Genomic DNA, 12074 nt, shown 5'->3' on the forward strand with positions numbered 1-12074 from the left:
CAATTTCTATAAAAACTCTGCATCGTAGATCAGGAATCAGATTACATAGTTTACCTCATGAGCAGCTTCTGAAATAAAAATGCAAGATGTTTAAAATTTCAGAATAGTTGAGGACTACTTCACTTATTCAGATACATTAACTGTCATTTAATTTTGAACTGCACTGATCAATACTTTGGACACTGTTGCTAATAAATCCCAGTCTACCAACATCAGCAGCAAGTGGAAGGAACCCACAGCACCAATATCTTCCGTAATATTCTGATACCACACGTTTCCCAACCCCATTGTTGGATCCCAGACCTCATGGCAAACTTCCTCACTGCACTAAATAACAAAGTGACCATTTCATAGAAAAACAAGATGCAAAGGAGATTTTATTTTTCCCTCATTTTTACATAGGACTTATTTACAGTTCATAACTTTTATTTAAAAAAATGGTAGCTCTTTAAAAGTAAATAGTTTCAATTCTACCTTAAAGAAAACAGTAAAATATCAAAGCAGCATCAATTTGAACTGTTCACCTTTTTTTTCTATAAACCTTTTTTTCAACTAGCAGCTTGGGTATGTAGCCACGAATGCCTCCAATACACCACAGGTCAACTGTATTTCAAGCCCACTTAACAGAAAAAAAAAGTTTGTACTGAGAAATCAGCAATAACTGAATATCCAACATTTACTGCAGAATGTTACTATTCAACCCTCAAAGTGACATTATAGAAATCAACTGATATACTGCTGTCTAGGTTAACATTTCATCTGGCCACACTACAGTAAAAACAGTAGTGCTTTACTGAATGAAGCTTCAGTTTTTTGGCTTAGAAACAAGCATCCCTTTATTCAGCGTCACATTTACAAAGTTCTTCAGATTTTCTAAGTTAGCGACAAAATGAGGAGTATTTGATGCTGAAAAGTAGAAGCAGCTAACCCTGAAAATTTAAATTTTAAACCCAAAAGCAAATGTGCCGCTAGAATTATTTTTTTTTTTAAGCTCCTGGTTTTGCCCAAATTATATTTGCTGGTAGTTAACATTGGCATTTAGCAAAAAAAAATTTAAACACAACTTATTTGCGTTTAGGAATGTACAGATTGGATATCATGTTTTATAAAACTAAAAACTCTCAAGCTGCCTACAATAGTTTTGAATCAGTAGTTTAATCCAATATTTAAAAACAACACAAAAGTAAAGCTCTATTCAGTGTTTGACAATTAAGAAGGGAGAAAAACATAAATAAGGCTTTAATTTGGCAAATCAAGGTGCAAACCATAGCACCATCTTCAAACAGAAGCTCCTTCCTTCAGCATTCCAGTTGCCTAAAAAGCAAATAAAAATAAGGATCTTAGCAGTTACAGCTTAATACAATTTTTACAGAGCAATTGGGTTTTACACACAAGATACATCAAAAAAGCAAACTCAGGACAATTTCCCAGAAGACTCAAACCTATTACTTCATTGAGGCGCCGGAAAAGCAGTGGTCTTAGTACCGGCCCCCGGGGAACACCACTGTATACCTTCCCCCAGTCCGAAAAACAAACATTCACCACTACTCTCCTGTCACTTAGCCAATTTCGCATCCATGCTGCCACTGTGCTTTTTATTCCATGAGCTTCAATTTTGCTGACAAGTCTATTATGTGGCACTTTATAAAAGCCTTTTGGAAGTCCATGTACACCACATCAATCACATTGTCCTCATCAACCCTCTGTTAACTCATCAAAAAACTCAATCAATTCAGTTAAACACGATTTGCCTTTAACAAATTCATGCTGGCTTTGTTTAATTAATTTTGTCCCGGATTTTTGGGCCCAAGTTTCCACATGATTTGCGCCTGATTTTTAGGAGCAACTGGTGGAGAGCGGACTATCTTAGAAATCGCAATTCTCCACATTTTTTTTCCTGCAGTTCTAGTCAGGTAGAACAGTTCTACTTTGGAACAGAATTTTTTTCTTCAAAAGGGGGTGTGCCCAGCCACTGACGTCTGATTTCAAAGTTTCCACAGTGAAAACGTACTCCAAACTAACTTAGAATGGAGCAAGTGAAGATTTTTGTAGAACTGAAAAAACCTGTTCTACACATTAAAAAATCAGGCGCAGGTTACAAATTAGGCGTCCAGAACGAGGTGGGGGGGGGGGGAAAAGGGAAGTCATTAAATTCTATAATAAATCCTTATTTATACTTCTACAAATAAATCCAACCTGAATAAACATTTATAAGCAAAGAAAAGATTAAAGAAACATTCTTCCTACCTGTGTGAAAGTGCTTCAGGCACGGAGAATGCTGCAGTCAGCCTGAGGCGCCCGTTCTTCCCGCGGAGGTGAGGGGGGGGAAGTGAGGAGGAGGTGCCCATTCTTCCCGCGGGGGGGCGGTATGGAGGAGGTGCCCGTTCTTCCCGCGGGGGGAGAAAGGAGGCGCCCGTTCTTCCCACGCGGGGGGTGGACAAAGGAGGCGCCCGTTCTTCCCGCGGGGGGGGGGCGGCGCCCGTTCTTCCCGCCGGGGGGGGGGGGGGGGGGGGGGGGGAGAGGAGACAGTGAGAAGGCTGCAAGTGCTGATGGCAATGTGCTTTTATTAAAAAATGTTCAAAAATTAAACAGCTACAAAGAACTACAAAAATGTCCGAGTGCCAATGTTTCCTTCACACTGAGCATGCGCGAACGCTCCAACGCGCACGCGCAGTGTTGGCGGCAGGAAAAAAACTAATTTAAATTGTACCCGCCCCCTCCCACTTACAAAATCGGCGCGAGTGTAGGCTCCGCCCCCCTGGGCGCCACGCCAAACAGACAAGGAGCTGCAGAACGCTCCAGAATTGCGAGTTTTTTTTTCCTGCGCCGTTTTAGGCGCGAAAAAACGGGCGCCCAGCTCGGAGGGGCGCCCATTTTTTATCGTGTGGAAACTTGGGCCCATAGTTTCTAAAAGCTTCCCCACCACTGAGGTTAAGCTAAATGGACCTGTAGTTGCTGAGTTTATCCTTACACACTTTTTTGAACAAGGGTGTAACATTTGCAATTCTACAATCCTCTGGCACCACCCCCGTATCTAAGAAGGATTGGATGATTACGGCCAGTATCTCCGCAATTTCCACCTTGACTTCCCTCAGCATCTTTGGATGCATCTCATTCGGTCCTGGTGACTTTCTTCTTTAAGTCCAGCCAGCCTTTCTAGTGCCTCCTCTATCAACTTTGATCCCATCCAGTATCTCAACTACCTCTTCTTTCTATGACTTTGACAGCATCTTCTTCCTTGGTAAAGATAGATGCAAAGTTTAGTACCTCAGCCATGCGCTCTGCATCCATGCATAGGTCTCCTTTTTGGTACTTAAATCGGCCCCACTCCTCCTCTTACTACCGGTTTACTATTTATATGCCTGAAGAAGACTTTTGTATTCCCTTTTATGTTAGCTGCCATTTCATACTCTCTCTTTGCCCCCCTTTCCTTTTTCACTTCCCCTCTGAACTTTCTATACGCAGCCTGGTTCTCACTTGCATTCTCAACCTGACATCCGTCATCGCCCCATTTTTCTGCTTCGTCTTACTCTCTATCTCTTTCGTCATCGAGGGAGTTCTGGCTTTGGTTGCCCTACCATTCCTCCTTATGGGAATGTACCTCAACTGCACCCGGACCATCTCCGCTTTAAAGGCAACCCATTGTTCCATTACAGTTTTGCCTGACAAAGCTTAATTCCAATTTACTTGGGCCAAGTCCGTTCTCAACCCACTGAAATTGGCCCTCCTCCAATGAAACATAGAAACATAGAAAATAGGTGGAGGAGCAGGCCATTCGGCCCTTCGAGCCTGCACTACCATTCAATATGATCATGGCACTTCAGTACCCCACTCCTGCCTTCTCTCCATACCCCTTGATCCCTTTAGCCGTAAGGGCCACATCTAACTCCCTTTTGAATATATCCAACGAACTGGACTCAACAACTTTCTGTGGTAGAGAATTCCATAGCTTCACAATTCTCTGGGTGAAAAAGTTTCTCTTCAGCTCGGTCCAAGATGGCTTCCTCTTATCTTTAGACTGTGACCCCTGATTCTGGACTTCCCCAACATTCTTTCTGCATCTAACCTGTCCAATCCCGTCAGAATTTTATATGCTTCTATGAGATCCCCTCTCATTCTTCTAAATTCCAGTGAATACAAGCCTAGTCGATCCAGTCTTTCTTCATATGTCAGTCCTGCATTCCCGGGAATCAGTCTGATGAACCATCGCTGCACTCCCTCAATAGCAAGAATGTCCTTCCTCAGATTAGGAGACCAAAACTGCACACAATACTCAAGGTGTGGTCTCACCAAAGCAGTTGAGGCTAGCTCATTGAATGTATTCAAATCACAGATAGATAGATTTTTAACCAATAAGGGAATTAAGGGTTATGGGGAGCGGGCGAGTAAGTGGAGCTGAGTCCACGGCCAGATAAGCCATGATCTTGTTGAATGGCGGAGCAGGCTCGAGGGGCTAGATGGCCTACTCCTGTTCCTAATTCTTATGTTCTTATGTTCTGTACAACTGCAGCAAGACTTCCCCGCTCCTATACTCAAATCCCCTCGCTTTAGAGGCCAACATGCCATTTGCCTTCTTCACCACCTGCTGTACCTGGATGCCTACTTTCAATGACTGATGTACCATGGTCTCGTTGCACCTCCCCTTTTACTAATCTGCCGCCATTCAGATAATAATCTGTCTTCGTGTTTTTGCCCCCAAAGTGGATAACCTCACATTTATCCACATTATACCGCATCTGCCATGCATTTGCCCACTCACCTAACCTGTCCAAGTCACCTTGCAGCCTCTTAGCATCCTCCTCACAACTCACTGCCACCCAGCTTACTGTCATCTGCAAACTTGGCGATATTACACTCAATTCCTTCGTCTAAATCATTAATATATATTGTAAATAGTTGGGGTCCCAGCACTGAACCCTACTAGTCACTGCCTGCCATTCTGAAAAGGACCTGTTTATTCCCACTCTTTGCTTCCTGTCTGCCAACCAGTTCTCTATCCACGTCAATACATTACCCCCAATCCCGTGTGCCTCAATTTTGCACACTAATCTCTTGTGTGGGGCCTTGTCTAAACCTTTTTAAAAATCCAAATACGCCACATCCACTGGTTCTCCCTTATCCACTCTACTATTTACATCCTCAAAAAAATCTAGAAGATTTGTCAAACATGATTTCCCTTTCATAAATCCATACTGACTTGGACCGATCCTGTCACTGCTTCCAAATGCGCTGCTATTACATCTTTAATAATTGATTCCAGCATTTTCCCCACTATCGATGTCAGGCTAACCGGTCTATAATTCCGTGTTTTCTCTCTCCCTCCTTTTTTAAAAAGTGGGGTTACATTAGCTATCCTCCAATCGATAGGAACTGATCCAGAGTCCATGGAATGTTGTAAAATGATCACCAATGCATCTACTATTTCTAGGGCCACTTCCTTAAGTACTCTGGGATGCAGACTATCAGGCCCTGGGGATTTATCGGCCTTCAATCCCATCAATTTCCCTAACACCATTTCCTGACTTCAGGATTTTCCTTATTTCCTCCTTCCCACTCGACCCTCAGTCTCCGAATATTTTCGGGAGGTTATTTGTGTCTTACTTAGTGAAGACAGAACCAAGGTATTTGTTCAATTGGTCTGCCATTTCCTTGTTCCCCATTATTAATTCACATGATTCTGACTGCAAGGGATCTACGTTTGTCTTCACTAATCTTTTTCTCTTCACATATCTATAGAAGCTTTTGCAGTCAGTTTTTATGTTCCCTGCAAGCTTCCTCTCATACTCTATTTCCCCCCTCCGAATTAAACCCTTTGTCCTCCTCTGCTGAATTCTAAATTTCTCCCAGTCCTCAGGTTTGCTGCTTTTTCTGGCCAATTTATATGCCTTTTCCTTGGATTTAACACTATCCTTAATTTCCCTCGCTAGCCATAGTTGAGCCACCTTCCCAGTTTTATTTTTACGCCAGAAGGGATGTACAATTTTTGTAGTTCATCCATGTGATCTTTAAATGTCTGCCATTGCCTACCTATCTTCAACCCTTTAAGTATAATTCACCAGTCTATCCTAGCCAATTCACGCCTCATACCATCTAAGTTACTTTTCTTTAAGTTCAGGACCCTCATCTCTGAATTAACTGTGAGACTTTACACCTTAATGAAGAATTCTATCATATAATGGTCACCCTTCCCCAAGGGGCCTCGCACAACAAGATTGCTAATTAATCCTCTCTCATTGCACAAGAACCTGTTGAGGATGGCCTGCTCTCTCGTTGGTTGCTCGACATATTGGTCTCAAAAACCATCCCTTATACACTCCAGGAAATCCTCCTCCACCATATTGCTACCAGTTTGGTTAGCCCAATCTCTATGTAGATTAAAGTCACCAATGATAACTGTAATACCTTTATTACACACATCCCTAATTTCCTGTTTGATGCTGTCCCCAACCTCAAAACCACTGTCTGATGGTCTGTACACAACTCCCACTAGCGTTTTCTGCCCTTTGGTTTTCCGCAGCTCTACCCATACAGATTCCACATCATCCAAGCTAATGTCCTTCCTTGCTAGTGCGTTAATCTCTTTAACCAACAACGCTACCCCATCTCCTTTTCCTTTCTGTCTATCCTTCCTGAATATTGAATACCCCTGGATGTTGAGTTCCCAGCCTTGGTCACCCTGGAGCCATGTCTCCGTAATCCCAATTACATCATATCCATTAACAGCTATCTGTGCAGTTAATTCATTCACCTTATTACGAATGCTCCTCGCAGCAAGGTCCACCGGGGGCCCAACGGTGCCACCCCACCCCACCGACCTGTGCTCCAGCAGTTGGTGGGGGAGGTGGGGTGCTGCGCCTGTCCAAAGTAGTTTGATACAACTGAGTGGCTTGCTAGGCCATTTGAGAGAGCAGTTAAGAGTCAACCACATTGCTGTGGGTCTGGAGACACATATAGGCCAGACCAAGTAAGGATGGAAAGTACCAGGAGCTCACAAGCAGCATTATTCACCACCTGACCCAAAATAGCAGAATCTCCGTTTTTACAAGCTGAAAAGTCATTCAGGTCAAGATAAATTTCCTTCATTAAACATTTGATTTAGTGGCAATACAGATGCTACTCTCCAAAATTAAGTTCTTCACATAGTAAAGCCTTTGATAAGGTACCAAATGGTAAGCGCATGACAAAGGTTAGGTATGTGGCGTCAATAGCTGAATAGATAGCAAACTGGCTAAAATATAGGAAATTGAGTGTAGAAGTTGAAGGGTAGTTATTCAGATTGGAGGAAGGCAGAAAGTGGTGTTCTACAAGGATCAGCGCTGGGACCACTGTTATTCATAATTTTCATTAATAATTTGGATTTAGGAATAAGTAACTCAATGTCAAAATTTACAACCAAATTGGTATAGTTGACACTGAGGAAGAATGCAACACAATACAAGAAGACATTAGAAAACTTGCAGACTGGGCAGTTAAATGGCAAATGATCTTTAACACAGATAAAAGTGAGGTGATGCAATTTGGTAGGAAAAACAGGAACATCACCTACAGCTTAGAAAATAAGAAACTGAATAGGGCAAAAGAACAAAGAGATCCAGGGGTACAGGTGAACAATTAAAGCAGCATTGCAGGTCAGCAAAGCAATTACAAAAATGCTAATAAAGCATTGGGATTTATTTCTAGGCATATAGAATTCAAAATAGCCAAGTAATGTTAAACTTGTATAGGACCCTGGTCAGGTTGCACTTAGGGTACTGTGCACAATTCTGGTCCCCACACTTTGGGCCCAAGTTTCGAGCCGCACCTAGAACGGCGCAGTCCCGACCTGGACGCCCGTTTTTCGCGCCACAAAGTGCGCCTAAAAAAACCCTCCATATTCTCCACCTCCCTGCAGGTCCTCTGGCCCTCGGCGCGGCACAGCAGGAGCTGTAGGGGGCGGAGCCAGGTCCCTGCGCTGAAAGCAGTGCCGGGACCTCTGCACATGCGCGCTACAGTGGGCACGCAAGTGCAGTAGCTCCAGGCGCCCGAAGCACGCAGCCCCTAGCCCTGGCCGAATGGCCTCACTGGGGCGGCGTGAATAAGGCTCCTCCCACGGCCAGCTCTTGCTTCCTCCCGACTCCCGCTCCTGCTTTCCCCCCCCGCCCGGACCGGACCCAACCCGTCTGCCACTCCCCCCCCCCTGGACCGGACCCAACCCGACCCGTCCCGTCTGCCGCTGCTGTTTTCCCCCCCCCGCCCCGGACCCGACCCACCTGTCGCTGCCGCTCCTGCTTCCCCCCCCCCCCCCACCGACCCGTCTGCGTCTGCCACTGCCACTGCCGCTCCCACCCGACTCTACTCCCACCCCCGCCCCCGGACTGGATCCGACCTGACCTCCCCGTCCCCGACCTCCCCCGCCCCCTCTCCAACCTGACCTCCCTCCTTCCCTCTCCCTCCCTCCCTCCCGACCCGACCTGACGCCACCTACCTCTGGTGCTGGGGCCGGGCCCTGCCCGAAATCTTGGGCCCGGCCCGTTCAGCCTTCGGTCCCAACGGCAAACCGCTTCCTAAAGGCCTGCCTGGAGAACTTTCACACAGGTAGGAACATGATTTATTTAATCTTTTCTTTGCTTATAAATTTTTTATTCAGGTTGGATTTATTTGTATAATATTTGTATAAGTATAACTAAGGATTTATTGTAGAATTTAATGACTTCCCTTCCCCTCCCCCCCTCGTTCCCTATGCCCAATTTGTAACCTGCGCCTGATTTTTTAATGTGTCGAACAGGTTTTTTCAGTTCTACAAAAATCTTCACTTGCTCCATTCTACTTTAGTTTGGAGTACGTTTTCACTGTGGAAACTTTGAAATCAGGCGTCAGTGGCCGGACACGCCCCCTTTTGAAGAAACAAATTCTGTTCCAAAGTGGAACTGTTCTAACTGACTAGAACTGCAGAAAAAAAAATGTGCAGAATTGCGATTTCTAAGATAGTCCGTTCTCCACCAGTTGCTCCTAAAAATCAGGCGCAAATCATGTGGAAACTTGGGCCCTATGAAAAGACAATGGAAGCTTTGGAGAAAGTGAAAACATTTTTACAAGGATGGTACCTGAAGTGAGAGATTGCAGCTATTGGGAAAGATTGAATAGATTAGGGTGTTTTTTTTTCACAAAAGAGAAGACTTCGTGGAGGCCTTATAGAAGTCTTTAAAATTCTGAATCGGTTGGACAAGGGAGATGTGGAGAGAATGTTTCCATTTGTGGGAGAACCCAAAACTAGGGTCCATAAATTCAAGACAGTTACTAATAAATCCAATACAGAAATAACAAGAAATTTCTTTACTCAGTGGTTAGAATGTGAACTCGTTGATAATAGAAAGCTAGGTGGGAAAGTAAGCTGCAAGGAGGACAAAGAGTCTGCAAAGGGATACAGACAGGTCAAGTGAGTGGGCAAGGAGGCAGATGGACTACAATGTGGGGAAATGTGAGGTTATTCACTTTGGTAGAAAGAACAGAAAAACAGAGAAACTATGAAAATTTGGTGTTCAGAGGGATTTGGGTGCCCTTGTACACAAATTAGGAAGGCAATTGGCCTTTATTGCAAGTGGGTTGGAGTACAAGAGTAAGGAAGTCTTGCTGCAATTTGTACATGGCTTTGGTGGGACCACGCCTGGAGTACTGTGTACAGTTTTGGTCTCATTACCCAAGGAAAGATATAATTGCCTTAGAGAGGGATGCAACAAAGGTTCACTAGATTGTAATTTGTGGCATTTCACCAGTTTTTCCTAACTTTATTTCCATTATTTATATAAAAAAAGAAAATTTGACAAATAGCATCAGTTTGTGGCCGGTTGCTCGGGCTCTGAATGAGCATCACTTTTACCAATTAAAAGAACATTTTAATTCATATTTTTATAGGCTCACAGAAATTAAGCAAAATTGCTCACCCTTTCAAGCATGGTTGAAGATAGGCTTTACAGAAAATACTATGCTTCAGCACTTAGTGACTTGAGCTTACAGCAGCAACATTTTAAGAATAGCAAATTAACAACTTCTCTTCTAAGCTGTCTCTCCAATTTAGAACATTTTTGTTTTATCAAGTACTGCAAGAGCTATTGTATTCTTGGAAAACTGTATCAGGAAGTACCCTGCAAAAATTATTGGTATAGAGGCATGACGGTAGTGAATCTAACAGGCACTAACTCTGCTTCAATTCATAGTCTGTTAAGAGGCCAGTTATGTCTATTTCAGGAGCAGATTTAATTAGGAGCATTGTGTAAAAAATGGGTGCTGTTGGTACAAGTTTTAGCATTTCTGGTGCAGTACTCGAGTTCATATACACTGCATTGAACCATATAGCAGTCCAGTTAAAATTCATCAAATGCTGTTCCACATGCTCTTGCTTTGGACAACATCGGGCTCACAAATGAGGGAATGTAGATTTTGCATTCAGCAATAGAATTACCCAAATATGTTGCTCTTTGCTAAAATACATGATCCCATTGCGTTAGAAATGATCTCTGCTCGAAGAAAATAAACCAGATAATATGGTTAAGATGCCTGAACATAGTCGTAGGAACTTTTAAAAGGACAGTTGCTTCAAAACTTACTCTGAATTTATTACGTAGAATATACAGCACAGAAACAGGCCATTCGGCCCAACTAGTCGGTGCTAGTGTTTATATTCCGAGTCTCCCATTCAATCTATCTTATCCTAGACTTTCAGCATATCTTTTTTCCTTCAGGTACACATTAAGTCTCCTTTTGAGAGCATCTAAGCTACTTGCCAAAACAACTTTGTAAGATAACATAAGAACATAAGAAATAGGAGCAGAATATGCCATATGGTCCCTCGAGGCCATAAGATCATGGCTGATCTTCGACCTCAACTCCACTTTCCCATATCCCTTGATTCCCTTAAAGTCCAAAAATCTGTCAATCTCCGCCTTGAATATACTCTCAGCCCTCTGAAGTAGAGCATTCTAAAGATTCACAATGCTCTAAGTGAAGACATTTCTCCTCATCTCAGTCTTAATGGCTAACCTTTTATTCTGAGACTATGAACCCGAGTTCTAGACTTTCCAGCCAGGGAAAACAGCCTCTCAGCATTTACCGTCAAGCCCTCTCAGAATTTTGTATGTTTCAATAAGCTCACCTATCATTCTTCTAAACTCCAGAGAATATAGGCGCATTCTACTCAATCTCTCCTCATTGGACAACTCCCATCCCATACCAATAATTTTTGCAGAGTACTTCCTGATAGACAGTTTTCCAAGAATACAATAGCTCTTGCAGTACTTGATAAAACAAAAATGTTCTAAATTGGAGAGACGGCTTAGAAGAGAAGTTGTTAATTTGCTATTCTTAAAATGTTGCTGCTGTAAGCTCAAGTCACTAAGTGCTGGAGTACAGTATTTTCTGAAAAGAAAATCTTCAACCATGCTTGAAAGGATGAGCAATTTTGCTTAATTTCCGTGAGCCTATGAAAATATGAACTAAAATGTTCTTTAGGTCACATTCTTTAATTGTTAAAAGTGATGCTCATTCAGAGCCCGAGCAACAGGCCACAAACAGATGCTATTTTTCAAATTTTCTTTTTTTATATAAATAAGGAAATAAATTTAGAGGCAAAATTGGTGAAATGCCACAAATTACTTTGTTGTTGCAGGAAGAGGAAAGGTAAATACATGGAAAAAGAGTGATGATTTTAAGCATCCTTAAAGATACTGCTCACATGTGAAACTTCATTAGTTCTGACTGAGAACAATAAGCATATATAAAAACATGAAGAAAGTAAGTAATGTACGAGTCTAATGAAGTATACAACAGAGTACAGACAGCATGAAGGTGAGCCATTACAATAACATAAGAAATAGGAGTAGTAGGAGGCCATATGGCCCCTCAAACCTGCACAGCCACACAATAAGATCATGGCTGATCTTCCACCTCAACTCTACTTTCCCACTCTATCCCCATATCCCTTGAATCCCTTAGTGTCCAAAAATCTATAGATTTCGGTCTTGAATATACTCAACGACTGAGCATCCACAACCCTCTGGGGTAGAGAATCCCAAAGATTCACCAACGAGTGAAGAAATTTC

General features: G+C 42.9%; 1 protein-coding gene across 7 annotated transcripts in view; it reads right to left on the bottom strand.

Annotated features, from left to right (window-relative positions):
* Positions 1-346: 346 nt before the first annotated feature.
* Positions 347-12074, bottom strand: part of ktn1 (kinectin 1) — a 152853-nt gene continuing 141125 nt past the window's right edge. For all 7 annotated transcript variants that reach the window (XM_070879167.1, XM_070879165.1, XM_070879163.1 and 4 more), the window contains one exon: positions 347-1314. In XM_070879167.1, coding sequence (XP_070735268.1) covers positions 1279-1314 — 36 coding nt within the window. In that variant the 3' untranslated portion in view covers positions 347-1278. The remainder of the gene's footprint in view (positions 1315-12074) is intronic.

This window comes from Pristiophorus japonicus, chromosome 4 (genome assembly GCF_044704955.1).
Source record: "Pristiophorus japonicus isolate sPriJap1 chromosome 4, sPriJap1.hap1, whole genome shotgun sequence".
Lineage (NCBI taxonomy): Eukaryota > Metazoa > Chordata > Chondrichthyes > Pristiophoridae > Pristiophorus > Pristiophorus japonicus.